General features: G+C 41.5%; 2 protein-coding genes and 1 gene segment (V, D, J or C); 1 reads left to right on the top strand and 2 right to left on the bottom strand.

Annotated features, from left to right (window-relative positions):
* On the top strand, window positions 1-14,419 carry LOC100152690 (zinc finger protein 280B). The gene is given in 4 exon segments (XM_005670874.3): window positions 1-197; window positions 894-956; window positions 9,799-10,753; window positions 10,756-14,419. Coding segments are annotated over 2 exon segments (1,620 nt in total). The 5' UTR covers window positions 1-197; window positions 894-956; window positions 9,799-9,873; the 3' UTR covers window positions 11,496-14,419.
* Window positions 1-18,250, bottom strand: part of LOC102158332 — a 247,703-nt gene that overhangs the window by 130,523 nt on the left and 98,930 nt on the right.
* LOC100152327 (immunoglobulin lambda-like polypeptide 5) overlaps window positions 1-18,250 on the bottom strand; it is a gene marked incomplete in the record, with an annotated part of 201,278 nt that overhangs the window by 124,289 nt on the left and 58,739 nt on the right.

Below are 18,250 nucleotides of genomic sequence, written 5' to 3'. Positions count from 1 at the left end.
CACGGGGCCAATCAGATAATCGCGCCCGTCCTCGCACCGGCACTTGGCTGCCAATCACAGGTGGCAGCTAGCGCGCGTGTGGGGGCGTCGGCGGCGCCTGGGGCCTGAGGAGGTGTCGTTGCCTCGGGCTTCGCTGAGGGAGCACCTCTGGCCCGGTGCGCCGCCGGCCGCGCGGGCACCGCTGCCGCCGGGGACGGGTAAGGACGGGGGCGTGGCGTGGCCTGAGCGGACAGGGGCGGGCTTCGCGGGTGCCCAGGAGGCCCGTGCGCGGCCGCGGGCCTTTGGGAGGGAGTGTGCGGTCGGCTGCTGGACGGGCCTGAGACCACCCGCCCTCGCCCACGCTCCCTTCCCCATTCTGCGCCCGCGCCGAGCTCTGACAGCCTCTCTCTCCCGGGTGGGCTGAGCGGCCTCCGGGGAAGGGCCTGTGAGGCCGCCGGCCCCCGCCAGAGTCTCTAGCTTAGACATTAAAACTAAGATAAAATAAAATCTCAGGCCAGTTTTGTGACCGGCGCCCGGCCTGGTTCTGGGTGTCCGTGGGCCCAGGCGCTCTCAGGCGGGCGCAGCATTAAAAAATCTATTCCCACCCCTCCTCCCCCAGGTCCAGCTGCCGCGCCTGTTTACCGCGCCTCGGCCTGGACCCCGGCGCGTCCCCCCCCGCCCCCGGATGCCCGAGTTGCCATGCTTTTGAGCCGGGCACTTGTCAGAGGGGGTCTTTTCATTCCTGAAGGGGAATTTCCTGAACAGTTTTGGGGCAAATGGATTACATTCTGTGCTTCTCCGGTTGAGTGTGAGCTGCTTGACAACCCCCCACCGGCAGTACGAGGTAGACCCTGGGAGATAGAATATTCCCGTGACGCGTGACTCACCCCAGGCTTCTCTCTGGTTGCCTTCAGGATGTGACCTTCCCCTGCGTGGAAAAACTCAAGACCTCAGAACATGGGGAGCGCGGGCCTGAGGTAAGATGAGAGCCGGCTTTATAATGAGGACCAAAGTCATATCTTTTTTGCCTTCGGTTTTTCTCTTGTTAGTCTCCTGGGCCAAATAATTGCTGTTTATAGACAGTGTTCCCCTGAGTGGGTCTGAGTCGACTCTGAATGTATGTGACCAATTCAGTGTCATCATTGGTTTCAATAATTCTAGAGCTATCTAATTTGTGTCCTTAAAAAAAGGAAGGGGGTGATGGCATTCTTGCATTCTTGAAGGAAAAAAGAGCACCATGGATTTTACTCTGTGAAGCTGACTGCTTCTGCCATGTTGTGAGGCTAAAATGAACTGATACCAATTCATTAAAAGTGGTTCATTCAGAGCAGATGTGTTTTGGTTAACATGATTACATGAGGTTATTAGTTTGTTCATTTCGGTACCCTTTTCCTTAAGGGCTTTATTTCATGAAGTAATTGAACATGGCTGGATAGAGGAAGCCATCTGAATTCATTTCATGCCAGTAAGCAACATCATAGGTACTTCTGTCCCAGCAACTTTTATTTATTGCTGTGTAACACATTATCTCAAAACATAATACCTTGAGAGAAAAAAAAAAAAAAAGCAAATGGTGATTATCCCATGGTCTTGAATACAGGAGTTGCTTAGCTGGGTGGTTTTTTCTTCTGAGGTTGTCAGGTTTTTGTCTGAATAGTCAGCCTCTGAAGACTTGACTTCAGAGGTTGGATGATCTGCATCTGAGCTCACTCACTGAGCTGTTAGTGAGGGTCCTTGGATCCTTACTCACTGGGCCTCTCTAGGAGCTGCTTATGTCATAGCAGCTGGCTTTCCTCAGAGTGAGTGATTCAGGAGAGAACTTGCACCCAAGATGAAGTGCAGAGTCTCTTGGAAGTTACATACCATCACTTCTTAGGGCTGTGCTTGTGAGACTATGTGCTTAGTCTCACAGGTCAACTAGGTGATAGTGTTGGGGAGAACTACATAAGAGTGTAGTTCTCATAGGAGGCAGGATTCATTTGGGGCCATCTTGGAGGCTGGCTACCACAGTCATGCCAACCGTCCATATGATCTCAGATCTATTTCTAGGAGTAAATTGTTTGGGTTTAGGCTAAAGCCCAGACTTTTCCTTGTGTACTGGATCCAGTCAATTCTTGCTTGTTCAAGGAAATTCTTGCAAGTCTCTTTTTCATCCTGGATTAGGTTTTCTGTTTCTTTGGATCATTCCCATCAGCAAACAGACTGATTGTAATGTCACTTCTTATTAAAAACCCATCTTTTGGCAGCACATCCCCCTTCTGCTTATTTTATTTCATATTTGCTTATTATAGGAAAATTTCTACAGAGCTGGCTATATTTGCAGTCTCCAGTTAATTATTTTCTTTCAATGAATATTTGAGGGCTTATTGCATGCCAGGACTGCTCTTGGCATTTGGGAGAAATCAGTGAACAAAACAGACAAAAATACAGCAAACTGACAATCAAAATAGAACTTCTCCTGTGGAAGGAACTAAAAGTTCAGTAGAGGAAGAAAGATAGTTTACATAATAAATACATACATTCCTGGAGTTCCCTTGTGGTGCAGCAGGTTAAGGATCTGGCATTGTCACTGCAGTTCCTGGCACAGGAACTTCCTCATGCCTCAGGCACAGGGCAAAAAACAAACAAACAAAAAAAACCAACCAAAATGTAATTTTCTTGTGACATAAAAGGTGATATTATGAAATTAGGAAGAGTATGAGTCCAGGGCCCTAGGACTGAATGTTGGATAGGTAGGAGTGTTGTAATTTTAGATAAGATGGTCAAAATAAGTCTTTTGGAATAGGTAAGTTAGGACATGGACTTGAAGGAGATAGAAGTGTTAGCTGTGGGGATATCGGGAAGATAAGAATTTCCAGTGGAGACTTGAAGGGAGCAGCAAGGAAGCCACTACAGCTGCATTGGAGTGAATGAATGTTAGATTCAAGAGAGAAGAGGTCAGAGAGAAATTGGTTTTGAGAGTCACCCTTACTTTTTTTCTCAGTCTGTTCTTTAGAAGTAGTCATGTTTTTTGACAAAGAACAACCTTGGTTTAATAATTCTTCCCCTTCTAGACTCCCAAGCTAGATCAGACCCTATTTTTGCATTCCTTTACCATCCTGTGCTTATTTATGAAAAAATATTTATGAAAAAGTTATTTTTGTTTTGCTCAGTTGCCCTAAGATGGAATCCAAATGTTTATGGCAGTTTTGAGGATCCTGTAAAGCCCTGTTTCCCTCAAGCATTTGTGTTTAATGGGTCTTAAAGTCTACGGCAGCAGATGTGTGGGGTTAATAGAGTAGTGGGAGAGAGGAGTGTGGGGAAAGGGCCTGAGTGCTGTGGTGGGGAGAGAGGGGCTTGGGACAAGATTTCAGAGGAGCAGTAGTGGGGTGGAAAGAGTCAGGACAAGGAAAGATGGGGAGGGTAGGTACCAAGGAGTCCTAGTGACCTAATCTCAGGAAGTTACTTTAGAGGGACTGATGCCTGACAACTTGTGTGTTGCTGTAACAAAACCCATTTAAAGGGCCTTTGTTTATATGCACAGGAATAACCTGGACATGGGTCATCACCCACTGTCCTCTCAGCTATCTTTGGGGTGAAACCTCTCATTGGCTTCTCCCACAGCCCTTGGCAAATTCCTTAGTCGGGGGCGATATGAAGTGGTATTTGAGGACTCATCCCTTAGAACTAGTAGGTTTTGGTATGTCCAGCCTGCCTACTTGATATTTCAAGATTCTGGTAAATTGTAGAAAATAAGCATGTTAGAGGAGAAAATTCCTATTGTCTATTATTACTCTTGTCCTGAATTAACTCATTCATTAACTTATTTGCTTTATGTGTGATTCCTTCTCTACTCTTAGTAAACTTTTCATCTGGAATGATTCGTTGGATGAAAAGTTAATCAGTATGGTTAACAGCTGAAAACTCTAAGATCAGTTGGGTAAAAGTCCAGCAGTATTATTGGAACCCAGTCTTTATTTATTTATTGCTTTATTTATTTATTTTTTAGGGTTGTAGTCCTGGCATATGGAAGTTCCCAGGCCAGGAGTCATATCGGAGCTATGGCTGCTGGCCTGTGCCACAGCCACATCAATGCGGGATCCGACCTGTCTGTGCAACCCATACCACAGCTCACAGAAATGCTGGATACCTGACCCACTGAGTGAGGCCAGAGATTGAACCCACATCCTGATGGATACTAGTTGGATTCGTTTCCTTGGTGCCACAACTGAACTCCCTATTTTTATTTTTTAAAAACAACGGGGAGTTCCCATTTTGGCTTGTCGGGTTACATAGGAGCTGTGGTGTAGGTCACAGATGGGGCTCAGATCCCAAATTGCTGTGGCTGTGGTGTAGGTTGGCAGCTGTAGCTCCAGTTTGACCCCTAGCCTGGGACCTTCCATATGCTGCAGGTGCAGCTCTAAAAAGCAAAATAAATAAATAAAAAAAATTTGTTGAAGGTTAGAAAGTCTTAAGATCAAGGTGCTGGTGGCTGATTTGATTTCCCAGTGTGGGCTCTATTCCACTTTCTTGCTGTGTCCTTACACTTGGGAGGTGTTGGGGGAGAAAGAGAGGAAGGAAGCTTTGTGATGTCTCTTCTTGGCACTAATTCAATCATGAGGGCTCTCTTGACCTTATCTAAACCAAATTACCTCCAAAAGTTCCCGTATTCAAATACCGTTCATTGGGGGTTAGGGCTTCAACATATGAATTTCTGATGTGTACAAGGTTCTCCGAGTAAATCGATAGAAAATATGGAATTAATGGAGCACAGTCTGCTCTATGAGTAACGGTTCTTATTAATGAGAGTTACTATTATTAGTTAATTTAAAAAACTCTTTTGAGTTTCCATGTTCTGCTAAGCACTGTTTCTTGTGCTGGTGATATAGCTGTCAACAAAAGATGGTTCCTGCCCTTTGGAGATTATGTTTTCTGGATAGGCAATAGAAGATAATCAAGATAATTAATGTTTTTAATATATTAGATGGTGATAAAGGCTTAAAGGTGAAAGAGAAGGGAAAAGAAATTGGAACTGTGATTAGAGGTTGATTGGAGTATTTGAGAACTTTTTTTTTTTTGCATTTTAGGACCACATGTGCAGCATATGGACGTTCCCAGGCTAGGGGTTGAATTGGAGCTACAGCTGCATGTCTGTGCCAAGGCCACAGCAATGCAGGATCTAGGTCACATCTGCAACCTACATCACAGTTCATGGCAACACCAGATCCTGAACCCACATCCTCATGGTTGCTAGTCAGGTTCATTACTGCTGAGCCACAATGGGAACTTGTTGAGAACCTTTCTGACAAGGAGACTTGGAACAGCCCTGAAGGCGAGAGGCCAGCCATGTAAGTATCTGAATGATAAGTATTCATATTAGTGGAACAACAAATACAAGGGCTCTAGCAAAGTAAAGTGTTTAGTTTGATCAAGAAATATCAAGGAGTAGTTCCTTGGTGGCTCAGTGGGTTACACATCTGGCATTGTCACTGCTGTGGCTCAGGTTCAATCCCTGACCCAGGAACTTCTGCATGCCATGGGCATGGCAAAACAAAATAAAACAAGAAATAGCAAGGTTAGTGTAGAGTGAAGTAGGTGGGGAACAGGAATATGAGATAATTGCAGGACAGTAGATAGGGTTGGAAATGTGGTCTTATAAGCATTGAAAGGAATTGGCCTTTTACTAAGCGACTCAGGCACTGCAGGTTTTTTAAAAAATTTTTTAATTATAATTGATTTACAGAGTTCTGTCAGTTTCTGCTGTACAGTAAAGTGACCCAGCTGTACATCCATATATTCTTTTTTTCACTTAATCCTCAATAGTATTCCATCATAAATCATCAGATATAGTTCCCTGTGCTATACAGCAGGATCATTGGAGGGTTTTGAGCTAAGCAGTAATATAATCTGATTTGTTTGTCAGGTGGAGAAGAGACAGGTGGATTACTGGGGAAGTCAGGATTAGAGGGACACATTTAGGAGACATCAATGAATGGGTTATAGTGAAATCAAGTTGGGGTAAGATTATCAAGAGAGTTCATTCCCAGTTTGCTAGGCCAGTGCTAAATGCTTGACATTGAATTATGCTATTTATAGCCTTACTCTATTCTTTGAATTTTACATCTCTTTTCCATGTTACTGTTTATGAAATTAGTATGTATGAATGAATAGAAATATGTACATTTAATATAAAATTTCTCCCAGTTATACTGCAAAACAAGCTACCATTGAATAGTTGATGCTTTTTTAAAAAGTGCTTACCTTAAGTTTAAGAAATAAGAAATTTGGAGTTCCCATTGTGACACAGCAGAAGTGAATCAGACTAGGAACCACGAGGTTGTGGTTCAATCCCTGGCCTCACTCAGTGGGTTAAGGATCTGGCGTTGCTAGAGTTCCCATTGTGGTGCAACCATGAGGTTGTATGTTTGATCCCTGGCCTTGCTCAGTGGGTTAAGGATCCGGCGTTGCCGTGAGCTGTGGTGTAGGTTGCAGACGTGGCTCGGATCCTACGTTACTGTGGCTCTGATGTAGGCCGGCAGCTACAGCTCCGATTCGACCTCTAGCCTGGGAACCTCCACATGCCCTGGGAGCGGCCCAAGAAATGGCAAAAAAAAAAAAAAAAAAAAAAAAGATCTGGCAATGCCGTGAGCTGTGGTGTAGGTCACAGATGCGGCTTGGATCTGATGTTGCTGTGGCTGTGGCCATGGCTGTGACGTAGGCCAGCAGCTGTAGTTTCAGTTCGACCCTTAGCCTGGTAACCTCCATGTGGCATGGGTGCGGCCCTAAAAAGCAAAAAAATAAAATGATGAATATAAAAAAAATGAGAAATTTTGCCTTTAAGATACAGAAATACATTTATGTAAACATTTTTATGATAGTTGATTTACAATGTTATGTCAATTTCTGCTGTACAGCAAAGTGACCAAGTTTTTATATATATATATATATATTTTTTTTTTTTTTCCTTGAGAACCTTTCTGACAAGGAGGCTTGGAATATATATATATAGTGTGTGTGTATGTGTATGTGTGTATCTGTGTACACACACACACATATTGTGTGTATATATATATCTATATACACACACACATCTACCCGCAAACACATTTTATCTTTTATCATGTTCTATCACAAGTGATTGGATATAGTTCCCTGTGCTGTATGGCAGGACCTTATTGCTTATCCATTCTAAATGTAATAGTTTGCATCTACTAATCCCACTGCCTCCCCCTCCCCCTTGGCAACCACAGGTCTGTTCTCTATATCTTTGAATCTGTTTCTGTTCTGTAGATAGGTTCATCTGTGCCATACTTTAGATTCCACATTTATGGTGTTTGTCTTTCTCTTTCTGACTTACTTCATTAAGTTTGAAAATCTCTAGTTCTGTCCATGTTGCCGCAAATGGCATTATTTTGTTCTTTTTTTATGGCTGATTAATTATTCCATTGTGTATATGTACCACATCTTCTTAACCCATTTATCTGTTGATGGACATTTAGGTTGTTTCCATGTCTTGGCTATTGTGAATAGCGCTGCAATGAATGTACAGGTGTATATATCTTTTTGAATTAAGCTTTTGTCTGGATATTTGCTCAGGAGTGGGACTGCTGAATCATATGGTAGTTCTATATTTAGTTTTCTGAGGTGCCTCCATACTGTTTTCCATAGTAGTTGTACCAATTTACAGTCCCACCAGCAGTGTATGAGGGTTCCCTTTTCTCACACCCTCTCCAGCATTTGTTATTTGTATACTTATTAATGATGGCCATTCTCACTGGTGTGAGGTGGTACCTCATTGTAGTTTTGATTTTCATTTCTCTGATAATTAGTGATGCTAAACATTTTTTCATGTGCCTGTTGGCCATCTGTTTATCTTCTTTGGAGAAATGTCTATTTAGGTCTTTTGCCCATCTTTCAGTTGGATTTTTTTTTTTTTTCTGTTGTATGAGTTGTATATTTTGAGGATTAAGCGCTCGTCAATTGCATTGTTTGCCACTGTTTTCTCCCATTCCGTAGGTTGTCTTTTTTTTTTTTTTAATGGTTTCTCCTTTGCTGTGCAAAAGCTTGTAAGTTAGATTAGATCCCATTGGGGTTTTTTTTTTTTTTTTTTTTTTTTTTTTTTTTGGTCTTTTTGCCTTTTCTAGGGCCACTCCCACGGCATATAGAGGCTCCCAGGCTAGGGGTCAGATCAGAGCTGTAGTCGCCGGCCTACACCAGAGCCACAGCAACGTGGGATCTGAGCTGCGTCTGCAACCATACACCATGGCTCACAGCAACGCTGGATCCTTAACCCACTGAGCAAGGCCAGGGACTGAACCTGCAATCTCATGTTCCTAGTCGGATTCGTTAACCACTGAGCCATGAAGGGAACTCCCCCATTGGTTTATTTTTGGTTTTGTTTCTATTGCATTGGAAGACTAACCTAAGAAAACATTTGTAAGGTTGATGTCAGAGAATGTTTTGCCTATGTTCTCTTCTAGGAGTTTGATGGTGTCTTATGTTTAAGTCTTTAAGCCATTTTGGGTTTATTTTTGTGCATGGTGGGAGGGTGTGTTCTAGTTTCATTGATTTACATGCAGCTGTCCAGTTTTGCCAGCACCACTTGCTGAAGGGACTTTTTCTCATTTATATTCTTGCCTCCTTTGTCGAAGATTAATTGACTGTAGGTGTCTGGGTTTATTTCTGGGTTCTCTATTCTGTTCCATTGGTATTATATTTCTGTTTTGTATCAGTACCACACTGTCTTGATTACTGTAGCTTTGTAGTATTGTCTGAAGTCTGGGAGAGTTATGTCTCCTGCTTGGTTTTTTTCCTTCAGGATTGCTCTGGCAATTCTGGGTCTTTAATGATTCCATATAAATTTTTGGATTGTTTATGCCAGTTCTGTGAAAAAGTCAAGGGTAATTTGGTAGGGATCACATTAAATCTGTAGATTGCTTTGGGTAGTATGGCCATTTTATAACTCTTCCAATCCAGGAGCATGGGATATCTTTCCATTTTTTTGAATCCTCTTTAACTTCCTTGATTAATGTTTTATGGATCTCAGCATGTAAGTCTTTCACCTCCTTGGTAAGGTTTATTTCTAGGTATTTAATTTTTTTGTGTGTGATTTTAAAAGGTATTTTTTTAAAATATTCCTTTTCTAATATTTCATTGTTACTGTACGGAAATGGAGCCAATTTCTGAATGTTAATCTTGTATCCTGCTACTTTGCTGAATTCATTGATCAGTTCAAGTAGTTCACTGGGATGGGGATCCAGCATTGCCGTGAGCTGTGGTGTAGGTTGCAGACTTGTCTGGGATCCGAGTTGCTGTGGCTGTGCTGTAGGCTGACAGCTGCAGCTCTGATTTGACCCCTACCCTGGAAACCTTCACATGCTGCGGGTACAACCCTAAAAAGCAAAAAAAAAAAAAAAAAAAAAAAAAGAAACAGGGAAGATGCAAGTTATGTTGTTACAATTTAACAGTTTCTCCAGCTATTCTTGTCTTGCAGCTTTGTGTTTAATTTTGTACAGTTACCACCTAACACTGCTCAATGGTGCCTTTGTAAAAATATTCATCCTTTAGTGTTATTTCACCTAGTGATTGCTTGCTGGAGGTTTTTTTTCCCCTTTTCTTCTTTGAATAGAAGCGATTGTAATCAACCTAGAGAAAACTATGATTCTAGAGTCACATAGATTTGTAATCATAGGTTTTAAGATGTCGTTTATCCTCTTGTGACTCTAAGTGCCCTTATCTGTGAAATAAGGATGTTTATAACTACCCTAGAGTTTTGGAGAGAATTTAAAAAGATAACACATTTTTCTGTGCTTAACTGATGTGTAGTGTGTTTGTGCTTAGGTGGCAGTTTATATAAAGAAAGCACTGGGACTTGTGGCTACACCCTTCAAGAATAAAAAAAAAAAAAATTAGAAAATGGAGCCACCATGTATGTTATTTGAGGAAGAACAAGAGCCAGAACTACAGAAAAGCATAGAAGAAACCAAACAAGTAGATGATGAAGATGCTGAACTAATATTTGTTGGAGTGGAACATGTAAATGAAGATGCTGAGCTGATCTTTGTTGGGATGACCTCAAATTCCAAACCAGTTGTTTCAAACATTTTGAACAGAGTTACCCCAGGTTCATGTTCAAGGAGGAAAAAGTATGGTCAGTTTAGAAGAGATAATGCTCATAAATTTCAACCTATAAGCTGTGTGACACCTTCATCAGAAGCAGTGACTTTCTTGGCAGTTTCTGACTCTGAAACAAGATCAGGAGATAGTCCTATTATTATTGAGCCTTTGTCTAAACCTGATTATAAAAATTATTCACCACAAATTGTGCCTGATAATTCTTCAGAGTTATGTTCTCCTTTGATTACTTTCACAAGTTCATTGCAGCATCCATTACGTACAGCACTTTCTGCAGGAGATATGAATAAAAGTCAAGTATCAAAGAGACTTTCCGCTTCTGAAACAAATAGCACAAATCCCAAAAGGTGTAAACTTAGTGATGGAATCATAGGGGGACATTCTTTAGCTTTGTCCTCTTCAGGTATCTTTCAAACAGTGACTAGTCAGCAAAGCACACCCTCAAACAGTATTCATACCTCATTAAGCCATGTTCAAGATGGGGAACCTTTTCCTTTAAAGGACATTGTCCATAGTAAGCCTATAAATCCTTTTGGGGAAAACGGACCAGCGAAAACAGCCTTTTCAAGTCTAGCAGGTCAAAACAAGACTGTTGATCCCAAAAAAGAAAATCTGATTATGTTACTTCATGACTTTTACTATGGACAGCATATAGGAGATGGGCACCAGAACTGAAGACACACACAGCCTTTAAATGCCTCAGCTGCTTGAAAGTTCTAAAAAATGTCAAGTTTATGAATCACATGAAGCACCATTTGGAACTTGAGAAGCAGAGGGGTGACAGCTGGAAAAACCACACCACCTGCCAGCACTGCCACCGCCAGTTTCCCACTCCCTTCCAGCTGCAGTGTCACATTGAAAGTGTCCATACTTCCCAGGGACCCTCCCCAGTCTGTAAAATCTGTGAATTGTCTTTCGAAACAGATCAGGTTCTCTTAGAACACATGAAGGACAATCATAAGCCTGGCGAAATGCCCTATGTTTGCCAGGTTTGCAATTACAGATCATCAGCCTTTGCCGATGTGGAAACACATTTCAGGACATGCCATGAAAACACTAAGAATTTGCTTTGCCCGTTTTGTCTGAAAATTTTTAAAACTGCAACACCATACATGTGTCATTATAGAGGACACTGGGAAAAGAGTGTTCACCAGTGTTCCAAGTGCCGGCTACAGTTTTTAACTTTCAAGGAGAAAATGGAGCACAAGACCCAGTATCATCAAATGTTTAAGAAGCCCAAGCAACTAGAAGGATTGCCTCCTGAAACAAAAGTTGTTATTCAAGTGTCGCTGGGGCCTCTTCAACCAGGATCAGTGGAAGTAGCATCCATTACTGTGAGCACATCTGATTCTGAACCATCACCCCCCAGGTCTAAAAGTAGAATTTCAAAAAAACCCCGTTAATTCTACTTTGAGTAAATATGAAGCAAGTATTTCAATCAAAAATTAAAACCCATAAAATCAAAAAAATCCAAACCATAACATTATTCAGTAGCATATAGTGAAACCTGTGGGTCATTTATGAGATTTTTTTTAAAATTCATGAAATATAGTATTGTTTGATCTGAATTTTGAGGTGTTATTTAAAAATATATTACCTGCTTATTGTAATAACTCTCTGGCTTAACACATGAAAAGTGTGTGTAAGAGAAAAAAGTGAAAACTTATTTATTGATATTTCATGTTATTTGTAATTTTGAAGCTCTTCTATATATGGAATCCGTAGAATTTTTTAACAAAATTTTATTTTCAACTTTTTCTGTATTGAAGATTTCAATATTAATTATAGCCATACTGGAATGGCTTTATTGTGGTGTGGTCCTGTTTGCTGCTAAACTCCTAGAAGTGCCTCTGTTGTGCTGTTCTAAAATAACTTGGCTCTGAAAGCCAGGGTGTGTCAAAGTTGAGGGAGAAGCTGTGGCATTGAATGGGGATCAGAAACTGAAAGTTTAGTCAGCAGAGAGCAGTGGCTCCTTGTCCTGGTCGAGGAAGAGGCACACATACTCACTCTAGGCTTAGAGCCAAGGCAGCAGGAACACTGTCTCAGAGTGTCTTTACCTAGCCCAGGAACATCCAAGAAAACCAGGCTTAATTAAAGTAAAATGCCTGTTTGGTGAGGGCCTCTGCAGGCATCAGACAGGCATTGCATATCTTTGGCTTCAGATGGAGAAGCAGAGATAATTAATAGAACAGGCCCTTGTGCCAGTGGACCTCTTGTTGCATGATCAAAAGGGGAGTTCAGTTTGTGCCCTCTTCTCTCTCATCTGGCTGGCTTTTAGTCAGAATAAACTAGCCATATGCCTCTCGGAGCAGTAAAGTAAAGGTTCCCAAGGAAAAGATGCCCTGACATCCACAGTTTGAACTGTAGTGGACCCATAGTTTGAACTGAAAGGGGCCAAACACATGGAGTCTTTCCAGTTTATGAACTGGGTTATATTTAGTTCTGTTACCCTTAAGCTGGAGTGGGATTGTCCAAGAACAGTGGATAAAAATAGCCCAGGGTGATTAAACCCATTGTAAGGTTTTTTCCTTACATTTTTTCATGTACATGTATCTTACCCTAGTTGAACATGTGAAGTTTGCAATTTTGTATCTTGCCTTGGACATAATATATTACAATTAATAGTTATTTCTCTTGTGTGTATAATTTATGGTTCTATCAAACTAATTGAGTTTTTGTTGTAATTGACACACTCTAATGTGTGAGAAATAGCTTGTTTATTTCAATAATTATCAGGTCTTAGAGTTACTATCTTTCACCTAATATATCCACCTGTCTAATCTCTGATTATACTATGGGGGAACGTTTTTCCTTGTCATCTCTGTGGGCGCCTTCACAGAACTGTGGGGTACCCTCTGAATATTGGTTCCTGAACAACAGCTTTGGTTGCCTCCTTGGGGTTCCTAGAGTTGTCTCCCTATGCGTGTTGTAGTGCTATCTGTCTTGCTCCACCTCTGACCTAGGTACCTAGCAGAAGGAACCACTCAAGGAACCTGGGATGTATGCCAGGAGAAATCTCTCCTTTTTTTCTCTTTCTTCTTCTTTGTCTCTTCCCACCCCATTTTTCTCTCCTCAGTGTAATTCAATTCTCTAGGCTTTTACAAGATGCTAGCAGTTACAATCATCAAGGGGTTGGCATCCCTCTTAGAATTGAGGACGAAGGACTGAAATAACAAGGTTGCTATAAGTATATTGTCCATATTTTAGATAATTTACTGAGTGTAGATTTTGATGTATTTATTTGCTCAATGCTTGATTGATTGATTGATTTGCACTTTGAATATTTTACTAGGCCTTTCTAGTTACTTTGCTTGGGCCAAAGCACTTTGCTAAAATTTGGGCTTGAACCCTTTTCTTTAGGTATATAGAGAGAGAGAGAGAGTGTGTGTGTGTGTGTGTGTGTTCTGGTCTCAGGTGGAACTTTATATATAAGTAGATGTGTATAGACGTTTGCATATTTACTTCCCTTATTCTGTCCTATGGTAAATATATGAATGTTTTAGTTCTGTGTTTTTGCGGTTATTTGGTGTTACCAACACAGTTGTTGTTTGCTCTTTTACTAAAGTATGCTCCTAAGGAGTGCAAGTTGTTATTTATTGCCAACTAGGTTTGTGTGATATGGCCCCTGACTACCTCCTCTCTTCCATTCTCTGTCATGCTACTCTACCATTTTCCCCACTGGTACCCTGTTTTTGACACACTGGCCCTGCTTTTCCTCAAGCAAATTCCATTTCTTCCCAATCCAAAGATTGCAAGTGCTGTTCTCCTTCTTAGAATGCTCTTCTCCTAGGCCTGCATGGCTTGCTACCTCGCCTAATTATTTGACACTTGACTTTAGTATATTGAGCTTTACCAGTGTTGTTAAAATCACACCATGAAATTTCCACCTGCCCATTTTTCCTCCTCCTCCTTAAAGGCACTTTAAGTCTCTGCACTCTTGTTCTCTCCCCAAATCTAGTTAAATTTCCTAGGTTTTCATAAAAAACTGGGAAGAGATAATCATCAAGGGCTTTGCTTCTTAGAATTGAGTTAGCTTGAGTCAGTTTTTGTGCCTGCAACCAAAAGACAATTAATAGTGAGTTGAGTTCTTTCAGGAGCTTTCTCTGTTTTTCTATTGATACCTCTGTATTTTTTTAAGGCAGTGCTACTTTGTTTTGTTTACAGATATATTGAGTATCTGTCAAGATTACTATTTTGTTATTGCCCTTTGTGAATTTCCTTGTCTATTTTGCTTGTTCTTTGAGATAAAATTTATTATTTTATTAATGTTGCCAAAAATTGTAAGCAAAACTAGCAGTTATAGAAATAAATTTTTTTTTGAAAAAGTGTTTTCATTGTGTTGTCTTTTCACTAATAATGTGGCTTTTTTTTTTTTTTTTGAATTTATAATCTTACTGTTTTGGCCAGGACTTCTAAACAATGATGTGTAAATAGGTTTCTTCTTGATTTTAATGAGAAATTCTTTACTGTCAAAGTTAATGAGTATATGGCTTACTGAATTTTCTATCTTTAGATTTTAAAGAATGTGTAGTTTTATTGTATATAACATCTGCTGAGACAATCAATTACTTCTTTTTTAAATGCAAGATTTTGCTCAGCTGGATTCACAACTTTTCTATTAGAAGCCTTCCTTTCTTGGGACAAAAATAATTCCACTTGGGGTTTAATATTATCCTCTCAGAATCTCATTCCATTTTTCATTTCTAACATTGGAATGAATTTCCTCTTCCCCTTATTGGATTTGCCACAGTTTTATCAATGTCTCTGATTTACTTTTTCCAAGAAGCAACTCTTGCTTTATTATCCCAACAAATTTTGTTGTTCTCTATTTTTCTCTCAATTCATTATATACTTTCTACATTCCTTAGGATTGTTCTTTTTTTTTTTTTTTTTTTTTTGTCTTTTGTTGTTGTTGTTGCTATTTCTTGGGCCGCTCCCGAGGCATATGGAGGTTCCCAGGCTAGGGGTTGAATTGGAGCTGTAGCCACCGGCCTACGCCAGAGCCACAGCAACACGGGATCCGAGCCGCGTCTGCAACCTACACCACAGCTCATGGCAACGCCGGATCGTTAACTCACTGAGCAAGGGCAGGGACCGAACCCGCAACCTCATGGTTCCTAGTTGGATTCGTTAAACACTGCGCCACGACGGGAACTCCCCAGGATTGTTCTTTTTTATAACCTTTTATTTTAAAAGATTTTTTTCTTTAAAACTTTTTATATTGAAGGAGTTCCCTGGTGGCTCGGTGGGTTAAGGGTCCAGCTTTGTCAGTGCCATGGCTTGGGTCACTGATGTGGCATGGGTTCTATCCCTGGCCTGAGAACTTTTGCCTGCTGCAAGTGTGGCTCCCTCCCACACAAACAACAGAAAAGGAAGATGGAAAGTTCTTTGAAAAGTAAAGTGTGCCTATGAAGTTGTCAGTTGGAAGCTCCTTCCTGACATTAAGCAGAGCACCTCAGGAAGTGATGGAGAGGCAGGTTTTCCTGTAGAGTCCTTAGAAGAGAGGCATGCAATTACCTGTGGAAGTGTTTTTGAAAAAGGGACTGGTGGCCAGGTAGGGAAGCAGAGACCTTGTTTATGAGTGGGACGCAGCATTCTGGGACTTAGGACTGGAGGACCAGGCTTCTTTGTGAGGCCAGAGTTGACAGAAAGCTTTTGAGCTTGGCCCTTTTCTTTCTCCCTTGCTGCCCTGGCTGGATTGCCTGTAGTATCACCACCAAGAGACTGAAAAACAAAGCAGAAGAAAAAAACCCCCAGCTAAGGCCAAAATGAATTTGTAGTGTAACAATAGGGCAGCGGGATCAGCAGTACAGCAGACTGCCTGTGAGTGTTTCTTCACTCCTCAGTCCCCTCTAGGCCCTAAAAAAGAGAAATAGAGAAAGACAAAAAAGAAAAAAAATCATTCTTAAGAGGAAATCAAGGGAGTAGGGGGTGTGGCCTGTAGTCACCTAGCTGGAGCAGAGCAACATAAGAGGATAGACTACCACACTAGAAAGTCTGGGCTCTGTTCCTGGGCATATCATGCCTCCTGCTTAAATTCAGCAGGACTAACACAGGCTAAGCCTCGGGCTTTAGCGCCTTCTCCTTTGTGGCTTTCTAGTCTGAATAGCTGAGACCCCTGTGGGATGGACACAAAGTAAACACTCCTATAAAGATGTGTACACCATAAAAATTTAGCAGGAATCCGAATCATTGAAGGTGAACATCAAGATTTAAATAAGTATAATTTCTCAAAGATATAAAGAATAATGGTAATAAACTTTTTTTTTTTGTCTTTTTTAGGGCCACACCCACAGCATACGGAGATTCCCAGGTGAGGGGTCTAATGGGAGCTGTAGCTGCCGGCCTATGCCACAGCCACAGCAACGCCAGATCCGAGCTGTGTCTGCTACCTACACCACAGCTCACGGCAATGCCGGATTGTTAACCCACTGATTGAGGCCAGGGATCGAACCCACAACCTCATTGTTCCTAGTCATATTTGTTTCCCCTGCGCCACGACAGGAATTCCAAGAATAATGGTAATAAACTCGTAAGAGGATTTTTTTGCACCAAAACACTTAACAGTTGTCCTCAGTGCCCTGCATAGCTTGCTCTGCCACCTCAAATATTTGCACAGATATTATCTTAGTGTGGCCTACTGACCAGATGATTTAAAGTTATATCCCCACATCAAGCTGTATCCTAATCTCTGCTTCATTTTTATTTTTTTTTTCGCTTTATAGTGCCATACCTGTGGCATATGGAGGTTCCCAGGCTAGGGGTCGAATTGGAGCTGCAGCTGCTGGTCTACACCACAGCCACAGCAACACGGGATCTGAGCCGATCTGCATCCCACACTACAGCTCACAGCAACACCGGATCCTTAACCCACCAAGTGAGGCCAAGGATTGAACCCACATCCTCATGGATACTAGTTGGATTTGTTTCTGCTGAGCCACGAAGGGAACTCCTCTGCTTTATTTTTATCCACAGAACTTATCACCTTGTAACGTGATAATACAATTTTTCTCTCCAGTCTCTTTTCACTATTTATTTATTTATGTTTATTTATTTTTGGCCATGTTCCCAGGCCCCGAGATCCTTAATCTACTGAGTCACCAGGGAACTTCTGTTTCTCCCTCTAGAACAAATTCTCCATGAGGTCATTTGTCTGTATCTTCAGCACCTAGAATGTGGCCTAACTCATAGTTGGGTATTGAATCAATACTTGTTGAACTAGATGAATAAGTGGAGAAGTATAGAAGATACAGGAAGTAAGAATAAGGAATTAATCTATAAAATTATCATCTAAAAAGCAAGGACAATAAGTAGAAAGGAGGGGAGAGAAGAAGGACAAAAAAAAAAAAAATTCAAATCAACCTGAACCTAAAATAGTAAATGATAAGGATGGAGTGAGGATGCTGGGGGTTGGGTACTGGGATTAAGAGCTTGAGAGCCTGTTACAGTGCCTGGTGTATAGTTGCAGGTGAGCAACCGTAAGAGGCCACACACCCCTGAAGGCTTGGTTGGAGCAGCCTTGGTTCCTTACCACATGGGCCTCCTGTGGGGTTGTATCATGCTCCTCCAGGAGCAGCAATCCAAGAGAAAGGAACCAAGAGAGGCCACTGTCTTTTTGTAACCTAGTATCAGAACTGACCTCCCATCACTTCTGTGTCTTACTTGCTAGAATCCAGTTGTTATACAAGTGGGTTAAAGATGGCCTCTGTATGTGGGCCCCTAGGTTGTTTACTTTCTTTACAGCAGGCTGTGGCCATGAGCTTAAGCCCACATGCACCAAAATCAAATTTTCACATATCCATTAACTTTAAATATAGACCAAATAAGTATATATTTAGCCGTTTAGAACCCCATGAGTCTGCACTTAACATTTGCTCACTGTGGAGTTCCTGCTGTGGTACAGTGGGTTAGTGATTCGGCCTGTCTCTGTGGTGTTTCTGGTTCGATCCCTGCCTGGCCCAGAGGGTTAAGGATCTTGCATTGCTGCAGCTACTGCTGCATAGGTCACAGATGCAGCTCAGATTCAATCCCTGGCCCAGGCACTTCCATATTAAAAAAAAAAAAAAAAAAATTGCTCACCCTAAATGAGAAAAGTCCTTGGGCTCTAAAGGATCCTAAATTGCCTTTTGTAGCTGTCTGACTCAGATTCCTGCCTGTG

The sequence above is a fragment of the Sus scrofa genome, chromosome 14 (assembly GCF_000003025.6).
Source record: "Sus scrofa isolate TJ Tabasco breed Duroc chromosome 14, Sscrofa11.1, whole genome shotgun sequence".
NCBI classification, from domain to species: domain Eukaryota; kingdom Metazoa; phylum Chordata; class Mammalia; order Artiodactyla; family Suidae; genus Sus; species Sus scrofa.
Note: the sequence above shows the minus strand (reverse complement) of the source record. Positions and strands in the feature narration are given on the sequence as shown.